Source organism: Spermophilus citellus (genome assembly GCF_964194105.1).
Source record: "Spermophilus citellus genome assembly, chromosome: 2".
Taxonomy (NCBI): Eukaryota; Metazoa; Chordata; class Mammalia; order Rodentia; family Sciuridae; genus Spermophilus; species Spermophilus citellus.
Window position 1 is genome coordinate 28,188,987 of NC_138183.1, and position 18,805 is coordinate 28,207,791.

Genomic DNA, 18,805 nt, shown 5'->3' on the forward strand with positions numbered 1-18,805 from the left:
GAACCATTGCCAGCTCCATGAGATCTGCCCCTATGGCTTATGGAATAAGCCTTTAAATCGCTCAGATTTTAGCTATGGTAGATGGTCCTGGGAGACAGGAGTGATGGGGTTGATATCTCAAATCTCTGGTGGAAAGGATGAGATCATTTAAAAGATTGGGCTTTTTGTTTGAAAAGCAAGGAGAAGCTGTGTGTGTGTGTGTGTGTGTGACAGCACTGTGGCACTGTGTGAGTCTGGGAGTGAGACTCAACTATCAGAAGGCAGTCTCTTCCTGTCTCTCCTGATGAGGCAGATCTCCCCTAGCTCATTTCGATGTGTGCTTAAGCCAGAAGCCTGTGGTCATCAATCAGTTTAAAACCAGGCAATCAATATTATGATATTTTTCTCCACCTGCCTCATAGTGCTTTTTGTTTTGTTTTGTTTTGAGTTACTTATTAAATGAAAACAAAACACCACTTTTTTGTTTTTTTTGATAGGCTTGAAGCTTCAGGATTTCCTGGTGGACAATGAAACCTTCTCAGGATTCCTGAATCACAATCTGTCTCTACCAAGGCCAACTGTGGAGAAAATGCTGGGGGCTGATGTCAGTCTGCAGAAGGTAAGTGGCCGCTTCACTTCCTCAGCCGGCTGATGGCAGTTACATTGTTTGCCTAGAAAGAAAGGAATAAACCTCTCTCTTTATAATGATGGTGAAGGAAGAAGTTAGCTCAAATTCATCTTCACCTAATGTGACTTCCGGAGGAGGCTGGGCATCATGAAACCCTCCAGAGAGCAAAATGTGCAGCCCGGCGTCAAGGGCCGGCTGGTTGAAATAAAACTGATTTACTATCCATTGGTTGGCATTTATGATGACTTCCTCCCAAAAGGGTTACATTTTAAGTTCAAATGAATTAAACTTTCTAAAAAATATGTTTCACAGTTCTGAGATAAGAACCAGGGTTAAGGATTATTGACCTGGAGAGATTCCGTCTATGCAATCTAAGACAGGAGATTTAAAAAGCATAATGCTGCTTTGAAAGAGAGCAAAGATACATAAGGAGAGTTTTCTTTTTAAATTTATAAAAGCAGGAAGTAACATTAGAGTTTATATGGAATTTTAACCTTAGATTCTTCGAGAAAGAACTTCCTGTGGCATCGTTAATTCTCATGGAGCAGATGACCTGATATTGATTTTTCAGAGATGCTTCTCAAGTGCATTCTCTGGCAGGAAGGGAACTGCTTTCTTACCCGGTCTCATGTCTGCATAATATCTGGTCTTTACAATAAGCAGAAGGAGTGGAAATGTTTATGTTTGAAAATAAGGTCTTTGCTTCACAAGATCCAGAATTTTTAAAATTAGAAAAATGTGCTTACTGCTTGCCCTTATGAAACTAGGAAAATATGCCTTGTGTTTACCAATTGTGTGGCTGGGAGGTGGGCCAGAGGCAGCAAGCTTTTGAAAATGGTTGTGTTTAGCACAATTTCCATTGTCCCCTGCCAATTCCATATCTGTCACATCCCATCAGTTTAGAATAAGGGGCATCCTAAGCATGGAGGTGGTCCGCACATGGTAGTTAGAATTTCTGAGTTGTCGGTGTTCTTAAACACAGACACTAAGGGTAAACTGGCAGCCTGGTGGCAAGAACTGGTTAAAGAAAGGAGTAAAACAGAAGTGCACTTGAGTATCTGGCATAGGAGAAAATTTATTGGAAACCGTGGCAGGCCAAATACTCTGCAGTTTATTTGAGAAGCTATTGGCCCATCATTCACATTAGGTTGTTCTATTAGCAAGACAGGCTGTATTTATTTAAACAGGGAAGTTAGTAACTCTACATATATAAAAAAAGAGCCTGTATCATTCATTCATTCATTCAACAAATCTTTATAGACTTTAGTGTTCCAGTTCTATGAATACAAAGTCAGCACTGAAAGTCAAGGCCCTGCTTTTTACAAAGCCTACTGTCTACAGTGGAATAAGGACCAAGAAGCACAATTTATTCAGGGCCAGGACAGCTAATTAAGTAAACAAAAAATGACCAAGGAGAGGCTTCCTAGTGGGTTTGCTATTCTGAATAGATAAGAATGACTTAAACTGGCCTATCAATGAGATGATAGGAGGTCCAACTTTCCAATAAATTCCAGTAAATTTATTTTCCAGTAAATTCCAAATTCCAAATTCCAAATTCTGCCTTTAGTTCTGTGCATTGATTAAATATCGAGACCTGTAGACAAATCATATTTTTTTTCAGAATCCACCCCAATCCCAGTTTAAGAAATCATAAATTCCAAAATAGCAAGGATGTTTTACTCTAATAAAAGTGGTTCCAGGAGTTTAGATTCTGGATTCCTATTCACTGAATCATGTGTCCCAGCACTGAAAAAAAAAGAGTTGGATTCAGAGTTGGATTTCCTCTCTGCAAGAGGGACGAGAATGTGGAAGATCACTGAGTCCAACACATCATGCAGGTTTAAAATGTGCTGTCAGATCATGCCGTGATTTATTCTGAAATTCAGAAAAAAGACCCGATGCTTTCAACTATCATCAGCAGTGCTCATTTTAAGACCTTCAAAGCTGTACCTGTGGGAAGCACCCCAAGGGCTTCACGGACCCTGCTTCCCATCTTTGTAATCCCATTTCACTTGTCTCTCTTTGCATGAATATTTCCAGGTATTTTTGCAAGGTTACCAGTTACATTTGACCAATCTGTGCAATGGATCCAAATTAGGAGAAGTGATTCGACTTGGTGATGCAGAAGTTTTTGAGCTTTGCAGTCTACCAAGGGAGAAACTGGATGCGGCAGAGCGAGTGCTGCGTTCCAACATGGACATCCTGAAGCCGATCGTGGTGAGTGGACTTGCTCTGTGGAAAAGAAGCTTCACGTGCTAATAATGCTATTGGAATGTAAAATTTTTCCTTGGACAACATGTCTTTGTTTTTGTAGAAACACAGGGCTGGCTGGGAGTTTGTGATACTGTTTAGCCAAGTGGTATTTTAAGTGTGAATGAGGGAAGGATGTGCAGGGTGTGGCTGAGTCCAAGCCCAAGGTCCCTTGTGCCCATTTCAATCAGAGAAGACCTGCTTTTTCATGTTTTTCATACTATAACTATGAGTCAGAGTTCTTTTGAAGAAAGCGTTCCCTGGATTTTTTTTTTTTTTTAAGTCTCAAAACCATTGATGGGAAGATGGCTATTTATAGGTGCTTTAAAAACACTCAGAAAGGAGATACAGTAGGCTGTCACAGTAAAACCCTGGAATTAGAGGGGACCACACCCAGTAATTAGCTTAATCAATGACAAAATTGCATCCAAAGGAAAAAATCCCAACAAAATTTGATCAGCTCAGGAATCCATTGTTCAGAGAAGCACTCCATGAGAATACACATTCCTTTTTAACCAAATCATGTGGATGAGCATGAGCCTGTAGATAGGAATTCAAGAATAAAAATGTCTCTGGGTTTTCTGAGAGTTCTGGTGAAATGCCCAGATATCACTTAATGTTCAGGATTCAGGTTTCCTACTTAACAGAGAGTGCTCTGATTTGTCAGTAAGCTCTCTTAAAACCAGGAAAAAAGCCCTGGAAGAAGAATGTGCCTGAAAAGAGAGATTCTTTATTATTAGAAAATGAAATTATAATTCTCTTGGACTTTGTGTGCCATGACTTCTCTATAGAGAGTTGGGTCTTCCCTGGGCGGGAGTGGGGGGGTGGGGGGTCCTAAGAATATGCAGTTTCTGGACCCTGTGCCTTGGATGTGACCTTAGAAACACATCTTAGGTTATGGATTCTGGACTGACCATTGAGAAATTCTTATATACTGCTCAACCCTATGATGCTGCAGCCCCTTCCTGAGGAGAAGGCTGTAGGAACACTGTGAGGTTCTAGATGCCTCTTGGCGGACACTCAGCTCAGTCTTTATGACCAGCTTATGCCTGATGCTTAAGATCTCCTTTTATTTTATTCCAGAGGTAGTACATTCTATTTCAGTTAAAAAACAAATTAGCTTAGTGCTTTGTTCAATGGTCTGTGATTCTCTTGGCTAATGTTTCTATATTATAATTTCAAGTATGATCTATTTTTTCTTTTCTTTTTTGGTACTGGGGGGTTGAACCCAGGGGTGCTTAACCACTGAGCCACATCCCCAGCTCTTTATTATTTTTTTAAATTGAGATAGGGTCTCACTATGTTACTTAGGGTCTTTCTAAATTGCTTTGAACTTGTGATCCTCCTGCCTCAGCCTCCCAAGCCATTGGGATTATAGGCGTGTGTCAGTGCACCTGGCTTGATCTATTTCTTAATGGGGATGTTTGAAGCCCCAAGTAACATCCCTAAATTTTAGATAAGCTCACTTGTGCAGAGATTTTAAGCTTATTAGCATTTTTCACTGTGAGACATAGAAAGTCAGGGTTATTACAAATGGTACAAAAGGTTGGGGTACAAAACCTTTCCTTGGACTGCTTTTGGCTTCTTCACTTCACTACAAGACAGAAATGTTCAACCTTCATATTTTAGAAAGATGAGTGTTTTTACAAGACATAGTAATTTATTCTGGTGCCCCTTCATTCTGTTTTACTTCCGTTTACTCATTAAACACCTGTTGTATACACAACCCCAGTACAGAAACCCACCCAATCACATAATGTCTGAATTTCACTCAGAGAAGAATGCTGACAATTAACAGCTCAGCTTTCAAATTGAAATTCCTCTCCATTTGGGACGATCAGCAACATGACAAGTACCTGGAGAGGGTCCTTCAAACCTGTCAGCCGCGTTGCATTCCATCTGCTTGTGTGGTGGCTGTACAGGTGTTGACTAAGGTGGCTGGAGGATGCTTGCTGCACATCTCCTGAGTGTCCAGAACATCTGATGGGTTCTGCTTCTGCCCCTCTGCTCTTGTGGAGAAACCTGTCTTCATAAAGTCAGAAGATGGGTTAGTGATGAGTTATTCTGAGTGGTTTGGATTGTTCTGTGGAAAGATGATTTTGGAGGTTGCCTTTGAGATAAAATGACTTTCTAACATTTTGGGATGTTATTAATTGAATTAAGCCCAGTTTTAATTGGGGTCCCTGGACTGATCTTTGATTTTCAGTAAGCAGGCTTTTCCTCCTGTTACTTGGTTGCAATTTTAACATTTGTGATGGTAGATGTATGTGACACGTGACATCATCGCATGTGGCCAGTTAATTATGCCAAGAACTACAACAGAAGCAGCAACCAGATGCCAGGGACAGCATCATGGGGGGAAACTTCTGTCAATACGTGTTTCTGTACCAAAAGGGAATCATCAGGAGGGACATATTTTGAAACATTTTTTCTCATTTAATTATTTTTTAACGTGGGTGTTTCCTCATTTTTCAGCCAAGGGTATTCTGAGTCTTTTTCCTGGGCCTCTTCCAGTCTCTGAATGACTTCTGGAAAATAGTGTTGGGACAAAATGGGGAAGTGTGGCAGAGTTGGAAGGGCTGTGGGCTTGGGGTCAGCTCACCTGGGTTCAAGTGTTGCTTCTGCTGTTTCCTGGAATTGACCTTGAAAAGATTATTTTAACCTTGGTAGGCCTCAGCTTCCTCTCCCTTTACTTGCAGATAAATATATGCTAATCTTTGCTGTGATTATCGGCCACATATATGAAGAGCCTCGCATGGGACTTGGCACACAATAGGTGTTCAATAAATATAAACCGATCATTTAATTGACACAATATAAATTATGTGCTGAAAATAATTGCTGGTAAGATAGACATTCCCTTCCATAGATCAGTGTTGGGAATTAGAGTCATACCAAGCAAGGTGGTTCTGGAGAACATTTCCATGAAAATCACATTTTTGGTCCAGATATTACCCAAACCTCTCACCCTATAAAGCCTTATTTATATCTGTGCTGCAATCCATATCTCACATGAAAATAAATACTGGATGCTGGAGTGCTTCAAGTTTTCTAGAGTTAAGATATGTTTTTAATTAAGAGTTTTCTATATTTTACTTAAAAACTTATTCATCCATAGAGTGATATTTATTGCTTATTATGTGTCAGGACTGTTACAGAGCTGGACTAGCTGAGATCCTCAGAAAATATGGCTTTCTATATCAATGTCTATAGAAACATAATTCACAGGCTGGCTCCGTAGGTTAGCTACTAAGTGCCCTTCAACAGATGAATGGATAAAGAAAATGTGGTATATATATATATATGCACAATGGAGTATTACTCAGTCATAAAGAATGATTTTATGACATTTGCCAGTAAATGGTTGAAGTTGGAGACTATCATGCTAAGTGAAATAAGCCAGTTCCAAAAAGTGAAAGGTAGAATGTTTTCTCTGATATGCAGAAGTTAATCCAAAATAAGGGAGGTGGGAGATAAAAAAAATGAATCAAAGAAAAATCAGTGGAGTAGACAAAAGGGACTGAAGGGAAGGGAGAAGGAATGGGATAGGGAAAGACAGTGGAATGAATCTATCCTAACTTTCCTATGTACCTATGTGATTGTACCACAGTACATCTCACCATATGGGCATCCACAAGGCACTAATTAAAAAAAAAACTATAAAAAATAGATCAGGGGCTGGGGATATGGCTCAAGTGGTAGCACGCTCGCCTGGCATGCGTGCAGCCCAGGTTCGATCCTCAGCACCACATACAAACAAAGATATTGTGTCTGCCGAAAGCTAAAATAAATAAATATTAAAAAATTAAAAAAAAAATAGATCAGTATAGGAGAGGGAAAGGGGGAGGGCGGAGGGGAAGGAAAGAGGAAGTACTGGGGGCTGAATTAGAACAAATTATATTACAAGCTTTTATAATTATGTCAAAATGAATCCTATTGTCATGCATAACTAGAAAGAAAGAAAGAAAGAAAGAAAAAGAAAGAAAGAAAGAGAGAGAGAAAGAAAGAAAGAAAGAAAGAAAGAAAGAAAGAAAGAAAGAAAGGAAGGAAGAAAGAAAGAAGGCTTTCTGATGGGTTCATACATGAAATATTACCTCTGAGTCTAAGGAAGGCTCATGTCACGGAGTATTAAGAGTGTTTTTCCTGCAGTAGGAGCTCAGAGCCACCTGGCAACCCCTTCTCTTACCTCTCTGCACAGCAGGTGAAGACAGGTGGCCTTCTCCCGAGGTCCTTCCTGAAGCAGCACGCATCTTTCCCAGAGAGCACACAGAAGTGTTTGTGGGGACCTCCCTATGTTGCCCCTCAGTCACCTCCACTCCGTTTTGGATGGCGGGAAGGAGCCATAATAGTGGGTCAGCAAATTTTAGGCGGAGTGATTTATTTGTTTCTCTTGTTGAGGTCCTTGCTGGTTGTATTGGTTTATCTCTTGCTGTTATAACAAATTAGCACACACTTGGCAGCTTAAAGCTATATGCATTAATTCTCTGACAATTCTGAAGGCCAGAAGTCTGGATTCGGAGGAGGTCCACCTGCGATCAGTTAGGATCTCATTGACTGAAATCAGAGTGTTCTCAGGGCTCTGCTCTTCTCGGAGACTCTGAAGATGAATCTGCTTCAGAGCTCATTTAGCGTGTCAGCCAAATTCAGTTTTTTTTTTGTATCTGTAGGATGTAGTCCCTGTTTCCTTGCTGGCTGTCAGCTGGGGGGCTGGGTTTTGCTCCTGTAGGCACCAGTGTGCCTTCTCTTCTTTTTCATGTGGCCCCTATTCAGCAGGTGGGTTGAATTCTCTCACACTTTAACTCTTACTTCTCCTTCTTCGGAATCTCTCTGCCTCCAGTCAGAGAAAGTTCTGTGCTTCTAAGTTTTCATGGGATTAGCCTGCCCATCCAGATAATCCAGGATACTCTCTTTATTTTAAGGTACACACTTCAAGTACATCTACAAAGCTCGTTTTGCCCCATAATGTCATGCATTCACAGGTTCCAGAGATTCAAACATCCTTGGAGGATCATTCACCTGTCACAACGGCCTTTTGATTGGAGAGTGTATCTCATTATGTCTTTGAAGTGTTACTCGGTGTCCTAGACTTGTACTGATTCCTTGTCAGCTCTCTACTTTTTCTTGCCCATATTCTGAGAGTGACAAATTCTACCCAGTAAGGTTTTTAATGCACAGAACAAAGAGAGGTGGGAAGCAGAGCATGAGAACAAGGCAGGAGATTTTCAGCCAACAAAATCCAATGAATATTCCTGGGATGCTGCTTTACACCAGGCACTGTTTAGGGACTGAAGGTGCAGCCACGGAAAGGCAGGTGACATTCATATGGACCCTCTAGTAGGCACTGAGAACCAGCTTTAAGGCTGCAACTGGGCACTTGAGGAATTCTTCACAGGTTTTGGGGGTGCAGTGTGAGGACTGTTTTCCCACCCCACTTTCAACAATGACCTCCCAGCCAGTTCCCTGACAGCAGTCTTTGACAACATGGGACACTGAGATGCAGCGGGAAGAATGTGGGATGGGAGTTAGCCAGGTTTGGGTGCTGGCTCGCTATTGTCTCCGTGATGTGAAAATGGTGTCTGATCCCTGAGGGTGGAAGGACAGATTTAAAGATCACCGTCCTTCATTGCAGTAACAACTCGGATATTGCCCACACAACTACATGCACTGATTGCCTTGACCTCTGTTGTACCTTCTGCCTTTTTAAAAGGGAGAGTTTTGCTTCTGTGGAACAAAGAGTTCTGTTGGAGTGTCCTTTGGTGCCAGCAGCCCACCCCAGCAGGGCAGAACGTGCCTCATAAGTGAGGGTCCCCTGAGGCCCTGGGAAGACCAGTGGTCTCACTGCTGGGCTGTGGATAGGTTGAAGGGGTATATGGGTAAGGGATGGACAGTCATCCTTTTCTTGAGGGGTCTTTGTTCAGCCCCTTCTTTACTCTTAGACAAGGACTTGGAATCTAGATGGGGCTTGGGGTTACCTTCTGTCTCATGGCTGCCCAGGGCCAGATCCCTCACCTTGTTACATGGCTTCTTGCAGGGGAGAACACTTGCTTTTCCTCTCCTCCTGCCTGAAACTCAGACACTTGTGGACAGGATCCGATTTTGTTCGGCTTTGTTTGATTTTACTGCCCACCTGTTTACAAAATAGGCTTTTTACCCTGGAAGCAATTGCAGTCCTCATCATTGGGTGTCTGGTGTAGCAACATGCTGTGTGGATTTATTCCTTAGCCTCTGTGTTCACCTGATTCCCACGGGAAAAGGAGAACAAAGAACTGAGGGATGAAGTGGTGAATTCAGCATTTGTGTCAGTACGACTACTCAACTCCATCTGCACATTTTTGCCTCAATTATATTATTTTGGTCCTTGAAAAAAAAAACCCTATCATTTCTAAAATAAAGGTTTGATTTTTGTCTTGAATCATGCTGGTAAATACACCTAATTGTGTTTAGAAGCAACACAAAGATGAAATATTTTAATGCATGAAGTACAACAAAGGTAAAAGTTGATATTTAAGTTGTTGAATTGTTTTTTGGAATATTAATACCTTCCTCAGACATGACTTTTATCATTTCCTACTTTAACTAAAAAAAAAAATTAAGATGTCCCTCAAAGGAAATTTTGCTGTCATATAAATCATTGGAAAGAGACAGTGATAGTCTTTGTACTTGGTAGGTGACTGACTTATTTTCATTTTGAACTAAAACATATTAAATCCTAGCCCTAAGTCGGATTTTCTGCATATAGAAAAAAATAAGAAGAGATTTGCATTTATTTTGTGAAGGTATTTAAGGGAAATTGGAAATGTCCCAATGATCACATTGTCATGTACGATTGTAGGAGGAAAACAAAATTGTATTGAAAATATGATTCAAATATATGCACACTTACATCTCACTTTATTTAGTAGCAGAGTTTCTGAAAAATTGGGATGTGGATATGATTTTTGCAAATTGAAAATAGTTTTTGATTGCATTTTAATTTCATGGGTGTTCTGTCCTCTATTTATATTTGTGTGACTTCTAATGCATTGGCAATATTCTTTTCCAGTTTTCATTTAATGTAGTGGTAATCTGTAAACAAGTTCCTTCCTTCAGCCAACATTCATTGAGTCCTAATCAGTGCTGTGCATGGGGCCGGGGAGGCAGTGGTGTGGAAATATAGCTCTCTCTGAATTTCTGTTCTGTGGGACAGACTAGGAAATGAGCACATGTTGGGTAGGGCCATTGGGGCTCAGCTAGGTGCTGTACAGGGCCTCTTAACCCAGTTGTAAAGGATCAGGAAAGAAGCATCCTCTATTTAGGCACCTGAAGAGTAGATCTTAGCTGGGTAAGGAACAGGGAATAGAATGTTCCAGGCAAGGACCTGGTATGCACATGGGTCCAGAGGTAGCGGGAGAGGGGAGAGAAGGTGGCTTTCATGGGGAGCTGCACATGATGCAGATAGCTGAGTGAGGAAGTTGTAGCTAGGGAAAGCTTGTAGCCAGAGGAAGGTGGCGCATGTTAGTTTGAAGCAGGACTGGCACCAGCCCATCTATCACCTCATGGAGGTGTCCTCCCTTCCTTTTAACTTTTCTTCTGCCCCCATTTGCTGGGTGCCTGGCTCTGATATGTTAGGTGATGTGTCAACGGCCCTAGACGCTGTGTTAAAATAAAATATCCGCTCAAAATATAAAGCAAAATCGACTTTGCTAGGTTATTACCTTCTCCCACTTTTCAATCTTCAATGACTTAACTGTTAAGCTAGTGAGGATAGGAAGAATATGATGAAGTCAGCGGTGAGACCCAGGAAGGATGGAGCACAGTGGCCTTTGTCATGCTGGGGCACGGTCATCCTATTAGTAAATGTTATTCTGTTGTGATGAATGTATTTTGAAGAAGCGGATGTGGATTTTTGAGTAATACAATAAGTATTTGTGTTTTATTCCCCTGAAGATATTATGGTGTTCAGTTATAATCTAAATATATTGGATAATATATGAATTCCTGTTAGCACAGGAAGTATAGTCCATACCTAAAGGTCCTGTTCCCCCTAATCCCCTTTCTCTACTCCATACAAGAAAATCATTTGCCTCCTGTGCACAGTGAGACCCCATGCATGAGTTCATAGCGGAGAGAATGTTTTTGGTTAGGAAAAATAACAGGTGGAATTTCAAGCTGTGAATTATTGACCAGAGCACTTTGGGAATATGATTTGGCAGGCTTTGTCCCCTTTGTCAAGGAGGAGTGTGTGCCACAGACCACAGTTAATAGTGGGTGCCGACATGATTCTCGGGTTTTGTTTTGTGATCTAGTTTTGAGGCTTGAGTTAATTCCTGGGGTTAATTTTCTTCAAGGAGCCCAGCCGTCTTTCAGGTCTGATGTGCGCTCAGGCCAACATACATTCTTTACCCTCCCTGCATTCCTGTCCAAGCATCTTCCTTCTGTTAGCCTTTCATTGAATTAAAAAGAAAATCAGGAAATATTTTAAACCTATAAAACAGTATAGAGAATAATATAAAGAATACCCTTAGATTACCAGTCAACATTTTGTCACCCTTGCTTCTGATTCTGTTCAAGATAATATGGTATATTCAGCTGATTCCACCTGTATATCCCTGTCTCTTTCTTCAGAGAGAATCCCTGTCTGGAGCTGCGTGTTTTCATACTTCATTCCATATGTATTTACATTCTGTCAATAGCAGATAAAGCCTTGGCTTGCATGCGTTACATTGGGTAAATGTGATATTTATCTGCCCTGTCACTGGTCCTTTTTATTAAATATTATCTTTTTGAGATTTATCAGTGTTGATACATGTAGCATCTGCTTCATTTTATCGGTTGCATGGTATCCCATTTTTATTCTAAAAAAAATCCATTCTTTTAATCTTCAGTTTGTTTTCTTAGGTGTCTTTGTTTATGTATCTTTTGTGTATCTATTGTTTATGGTATCTTTTGATGTACAGTTTTTACTTTTAAAATGTGGATTCATTTTTTTTCTTTTTGGTTGGGGTTTTTAATATTTTGTTTAAGAAATTCTTCCTTACCGCAACTTCATAAGTATATTATCTAATAGTTTTTTCTATATATTTTGAACTTTTCACTTTTACTTTTACCTCTTTAATCTAACCAAGAATTTATTTTTGAATAGGAGTGTGAGATAAAAAATATTTTAATTTCTCTTGCACAAATAGCCAGTTGACGCAGCAGTAGTTATTGAATAGCTTATCCTTGCCCTGTCAGTTTGTAGCATTCGTTTTGATGATTTGCATCAGCCTCTTCTCTGTATTTTATAGTATCCAGGCACAGAAAAGTAAAGTGAAGTCTTGAGCAAAATATCTGAGTAATCCCAGCTTGAAATTTGATGCTAAATTTGAATTTTGTCAACCCATTCCTCTATAGGTAGCTCCAACTAGCACACCTTTAAACATGGAAATTTGCATGTATTGTCACTACTGTTGAAGAATACTGAGCATTTATTCTTAAACAAGTGACTAATGTAAGAAGGATCCTTATAATGGTGTTGACTGCTCTACCTCATTGTTTATGGATAGGCTCAGACAGTTCCTTTGTTTAGAGACCAGAATCAAAATCAGTCCATCAAACAAGCCAACAGAGCAAAGTACAGACTATTGACAATAAAACCGTATCACAGGACATGGTTTCCATAAAGGTCTGACACCGACAGCAGATTAAGTGAGGTTCTTGTGTTGACCATGGTCAGTTACACTCCTGGGTTGAACAGTCATGTAGTAGGTCTGCTGTGTGCATGGAGTATGCTGAATTATGGTACTTTTAAAATGAGCATAAGTTAAGGCATTCAAATAAAATCCTTGAAGAAAAATCATTACCTATGAAAATGTAAATGCAGATGGAGAAAACAAAGTCTGAGAGTGACAGGAAGTGCTCACTGATAGTACCCTTTCGGGGACAGATGCCTGGTACTGGTGATAGTAGGCCAGTATTAGGTCTGAGGTTTTCAAACATCTTTTGTGTTTGGTGACTTGTACACCTAATTGGCATGACACATATGGTGGGACCATCTTGGAGTCTCCTCAGGGCCAGGTGGGCTGACAACCTTTTTTTCACTGCTTCACAGTTCAAAGCAGATGGTGGTGTGGAATGCACAAATCCTGCACTCATGCAAAAAGCACTCTGAAGGAGAGGCTCTGTGAACGTTGTCCAATGCTGTGTGTTAATGGTGCACATGGATATACATAGAAATGAAGGTGTGTGTTTGTGCGTGTATATATGGTTAGGTAATGAGTTGTCTGTCAGGGTTTCAATAGAAATGTCAACTTCAATTCAGGGCAGTGTGTGTGTGGGATATGTATATGTATATATATAGTACATATGTGTGTGTATATCATATATATGTATATTATATATAATATATGTTTGTATTATATATAGTATATATCTCTGTGTGTTTATAGAGACTCATGTAGATAATGCTAAGTGCATGAAATATGAAATATTTTATCCAGTTAACATCATCTTTTCTTCATAGTTTGGCACACACCGAATAAAAGAAAAGGGCTACAGCAGAGAGGAAGGCATTTTAGCCCCAGCCTGTGGGAATTAGGGTGAGGATATCTAACTTTGCAGTGAGAAGTGTTTGTAATTTTAGAAATAGCACGTTGGTATGTGTTTGATGTGCTGTGGGATGATAACTCTAATTCTCTGCATGGTGCAGGGAGAGTATCCTAACAGGAAAAAAGGCCTAGTTAAGAAACAGAGGAAGGATTTGTCTTTTGAAGAACTGGAAAAGTCAGCCTGCAGATAGGACCCTGCCAGTCTTGACAGTAATGTGTGTGTGTGTGTGTGTGTGTGTGTGTGTGTGTGTGTGTGTCTGTGTGTCTGTGTCTTTCTATCTGTCTATTGGGGGAAGGTACTGGGAGATTGAATCCAGAGGCTCTCTACCACTGAGCCACACCCCAAGCCCTTTTAATTTTATTTTGAGACAGGGCCTTCATAAGTTGCCCAGGCTGGCCTTGAACTTGTGATCCTCCTGCTTCAGCCTCCTGAGTCACTGGGGTTACAGGCCTGCACCATCACTCCTGCTCCATGGCAATAAACTTTTGAAGAAGGAAAGAAAAAGGCAGGAGATGAAATTGTTTATAATTGAGAGGACTTAATATGTGCCAGACAGTGTACAAGGTGCTGTGTACATGTCCTCTAATTCTGTGTTCCTGAAAACGCTGTGATGCATGCATAGCATTGTTAGCTCTGCTATACAGTTGGGAATATGGAAGGACAGGGAATTCGAGTCATTTGCTCAGGGTTCTATGGCCACCCCAGATCCCCATGACCTGAGAATAGAAGACAGGGATGAGTGACAAGAAAGAATTATAAGAATCTTACTTCCATTCACACTTGATAAAAGAAATGGATCACCTACCACATTACAGATTACACTTAAAAGTCTCAAATTTTTACCTTAAGTGAATTTGGCACATTTTGTTTTGTCCTGGTTTGCTTTGGTTTTGCTCTACAATCCTGAACATTCATCATCCTGTAGACCTCCTGGTAAACATTTTACCTCCTGTCGCTTCCAATTAAGACTTCTCCATTTGTAAGAGTTTCCCTCACTGCAAGTTTTTGGGAGGTTCTACTTGCAGTGTGATAATCTCCAGTTAGGAAGTGAACCTAAAGGGGGAAAGTGAAAAAAAAAACACCCCACTGTTTCTGCTCATGACTTACTCCCTCTGGAAGGAACAATCATGGATACCATCTGCGAGTGGCTGCAGAGAGACCTCCCTGTGTGGAGCATTTGTGGGAGATGTTAGGGCCCTCTGGGGACTGAGTCTGGGAATACTGGGACTCTCAAGAATAAGCCATTCCACAGGAGTCCCTGCATGGGGCTGGAAAAGTTCTTACAAGAGAACTATTAGGTACATTTTTCCCAGAAATGTACAATCAGGATTGTGCTTGGATATTATGGTGATTAAGATGATAGTAACCCAACCTTCTGCACTTGGAGATCTTCTTAAAAGAACACAACCCAGGCTGCTCTTTCTCATAGTCCACTTCCAGCCATATTCTGTGTGGTCGACATTATGAGTTCACAGCAAAGTCTGATAGGACAAATGTCCTCCTGATTCAACCTTCTCTAGAGGGTGTCTGATATGACATCAAACAAGGCCCATAGAAACACCAGGGAGAGATACGTTTTCCCTGGAGAGTTTTTCTTTCCTCTTTAACAAATGAGGAAGATGAAATTGACCTAATATCTTTTTTTTATTTGGATGCCTAAAATCTCACAACCAATCTGAAGCTTCTCAACTACAGCTATTCTGGCTTCAGAATCTGTGCATTATTGTTCTTTCTTTTTTCTTTTCTTTCTTTCTTTCTTTCTTTCTTTCTTTCTTTCTTTCTTTCTTTCTTTCTTTCTTTCTTTCTTTCTTTTGGTACCAGGGATTGAACACAAGTGTGCTTAACAGCCACATCCCCGACCCTTTTTATTTTGAGACCAGGTCTTGCTAAGTTGTTTAGGGCCTTGCTGAGTTGCTAAGGTTGGCCTTGAACTTGTTATCCTACTGCCTCAGCCTTCCAAGCCTCTGGGATTACAGGTGTGTGTGCCACCATGCCTGGCTGTGTTATTTCTTTAGCATAAGCTTTCTGCTCTGATTTATCTTTCCCTTGAACCTAATTAGTTATTTTCTTGTATTTACCTTGGTCGAAGATAACAGCAACTAAATGAATTAGTAAACATAAAGCTTTGACTCAAACTAGACATAAAACAAATGTTCTACTTTGAATTTCCAGCGTTACAGTGCTGACTTGAAGAGAGCAAAAAGAGATAATTCCTTCTTCCCCCATTTTGACAGCTTTAAACTTTACATTTTCTTCCTTTTCTGTGAGACATCACACACTTGCTTCTCAAGGCCATTCCCACATGTGTGTCTTGTAGAATCATGACTTGGGACATTGTGGTCAGAACACAGTCACACACACTCACTCGATGTTTTTATTCCATTGCACGTTTGATAGCTCTTTTATTCTATATATTCCCGCAGCACTTACAACCATTTATCAAAGAATTAGAAATTCTTATCTGAATAAAAAAATTCACACAGACATACAACTAGAATAATTGTTATGTCCTTTTTTTTTTTTTGGTTAGGAGTTGGTTTCTTATTATTAAATTCAGGATTGGGCATGGTTTGAATTAACTTGTTTATTTTCAATAGAGATTTCAGGCTTCCATTTGAACTTAGGAACAAAGTGTTGTTTTTCATTCCAGACAAGACTGAACTCTACATCTCCCTTCCCAAGCAAACAGCTGGCCGAAGCCACCAAGACTCTGCTGGATAGTCTCGGGAGTCTGGCCCAAGAGGTAAGTCGTGCCTTCCTAGCACCAGCAAGTGGACCATCCATTGTGGTCAGTTCCCAGTTTGGCTAAGAGGGTTCTTTAGATTGGAATATCATGTTAGATGCCTTAATGTCAATTTTAGAAATATAAGTGATCAAAAAACATCATCTGTTTTAATCTTCTTACTTTAGAGACGAAGAAACCAAGATTCACTGATGTCTCAGAACTAATTAGTGGCTAAAGGGTCCATAACTAGTCTCGAACTCACCCCCTTATCCCCACCCCATCCCCTCAGTCCCTGATAGTCACACACTTGTGAAGAGAATTCTCTCCTACCTGCATGCACTGCTTTTGTCTGACCAGAAACTTCTCTATCTCTATACTGTGTATTCAGAAGCAAGATCCTTCAGTCATTTTATCAAAATGTGTTTGCTAATAATGAGATCATGAGCTATCTCTAATCCAGCTCTTTCCCTTATAAAATATGCGCTCTGAGCTTCAACTTGGGGAATATGGTCTCTTAAGGAACATTTAGTTGATTTAGCCTTTTAGGTCCACACATTGACAGATGTGTCAGAGTAATCTTTGTCCTAGGACCATAGGGCCTATAGATGTTGCAAAATAGTTAACCCTTCTTCTGATTCTCAGTTTCTGACTCCCAGGCTCAGTTCAAGTTAGATTGGGCAAGGAAGAGCTGTTTGGAGCCATCATGCCTAGTGGCCGAGCTGGGCAGTGGTCATCAACAATGTAGGCTTTAATGTATAGGACATAGGAAAAGAGTAATATGTGGAGAAATTTTCTCAAACTTGGTCCGGTCTTGTTTTTAGCTGTCTTTGACTCATTTTTAAAAATACTTGGACCATTTTTTCAAATATCATAATTGATGTTTTCAGACAATAACAGTATTGCATGTTCATTGTGGAAAATACAGAAAACCCCGAGTAACCACATGCCAACCCTTTAATATATCTCTTTCTTTTAATTCTGCCCATGTGTCTCTGACAGCAGAGGCTTGGCTTTCGGACCAGCCTCCTTTTAGGAGCACCCCTCTTCCCACTTGTTATTTGTACTTTGGTTATGAAGGCTGGTGACCTTTGGCTAGGTGGAAAGGCTTTGCCAACTGGGGCTCTTCCAGGAGACAGAAAGAGAAAGATAAACTGCTCTGCAAGCCTCAGCTGTTTCCCCAGGGCCCTCTTGATGGACGTGGACATGCCCTGCTTTGCTCTGGCAGGTTCCTTCACAGCCCTCCTCTACCCTGTTCATTCCTGTCCGTAGAGAAAGCAGAGCAGGGGTAGTAACGGGGAGGCTGCCTTGAAACTCAGGGTTTGTTACAGTTGTTTTCATTTACATCACTGGCCCTAGTTTTTGTCTGGGGTAAAAAAAAAAAAAAATAGTTGAAAACACATGATGTTCCGATTGCTGATGTGATGTCAACAGCCGAACGATGTGCATTTCCCTTGGCAGCTGCTTCCTGGGCTCTGCTTGCTCTGGTCTAGGATAAGTGAGGGCCACCTGCTTCTCTTAATAGAACACCTTCAAGTCACTTTGATCACAAGTTATTCATTGTCTAACTTGCTATTTCTGTGAGACAAATGGGAGAAGATAAAAAATGCACTTCTGTGTTTGGTCAATGCTTGGAAAGAAGGTTAGTTATTTTCACCAAAGCACTAGCCTTTAAAGAAAAAAAAAAGAAAAAGGGAGCCTGCATATTTTGAAGATCTGCTTTGGTTCAGGCATTTTTACTTTATTTTCCTGGATGATCCGCATGACAAATGTTAGGTGGATTTTTTTTTTTTTTTTGGTACCAGGGATTGAATCCAGGGACACTTAGCCACTGAGCCACATCCTCAGTCTTTTTTATATTTTATTTAGAGACTGTGTCTCAGTGAGTTGCATAGGGCCTTGCTAAGTTGCTGAGGAGGGCTTTGAACTTGCAATCCTTCTACCTGAGCCTCCTGATCTGTTGAGATTACAGGTGTGCACCACCACGAGCAGCATCAGGTGGATCTTCTTGTACCCATTATACAGTTATGGAACCGAGGCTCAGAAAAATGAGGCAACTTTCCCAAAGTTGCCCAGTGAGTTAATTTCAAAAGTGAAATTTGAATCCAGGATTGTTGGATTCCAAAGCTCATGTTCTCATTTGTTCCTTTCTATTTCAAGAATTTGTCACAAACCTTGATAGTAACTAAGATGGAAAGGAGACTCTTCAAAGAAAGAAGATATTCCTTAGCAGACTTGGCAGTTGGGGGACTTTAGGAGTGAGACGTGTTGGGACTGATGTGAATTTCACACCTGGGTGATGGGGAAGGTGTGCTGGACAAGAATGAGAAAGCAGGACAGAGAAGTGGTGTCTCAGACACCCGCACAGTACCAGTCAGGTGCTTGGCATTGCTAGATGTTGGGGACTCAGTAGTGAACACAGTTACTTCTCTATCCTCAGGGATTTGTATGGGGTGGGAGACAGAAATAAACAGGTCAGTGTGCAGTGTGACATCAGGGATATGTGCAAGAAGATAAAGCAGGGCAAGGGGCATAGAGAGCCATGAGGTGCCATCTGAAAGGGAGTGATGAGGATGGGTGGGGGGACTATCTGCAGGAAGAAGAGAAGATGCTAACTAAGTACCTTGACTCCAGGGCATGCTTAAGCCCTTAAGGACCTG

At 40.8% G+C, this 18,805-nt stretch overlaps 1 protein-coding gene across 2 annotated transcripts in view; it reads left to right on the forward strand.

Moving 5' to 3' along the window:
• Positions 1-18,805, forward strand: part of ABCA1 (ATP binding cassette subfamily A member 1) — a 132,317-nt gene that overhangs the window by 53,668 nt on the left and 59,844 nt on the right. For both annotated transcript variants that reach the window (XM_081278752.1, XM_081278753.1), the window contains exons 6-8: positions 477-598; positions 2,648-2,824; positions 16,074-16,166. In XM_081278752.1, the coding sequence (XP_081134878.1) occupies positions 477-598; positions 2,648-2,824; positions 16,074-16,166 (392 nt within the window). The remainder of the gene's footprint in view (positions 1-476; positions 599-2,647; positions 2,825-16,073; positions 16,167-18,805) is intronic.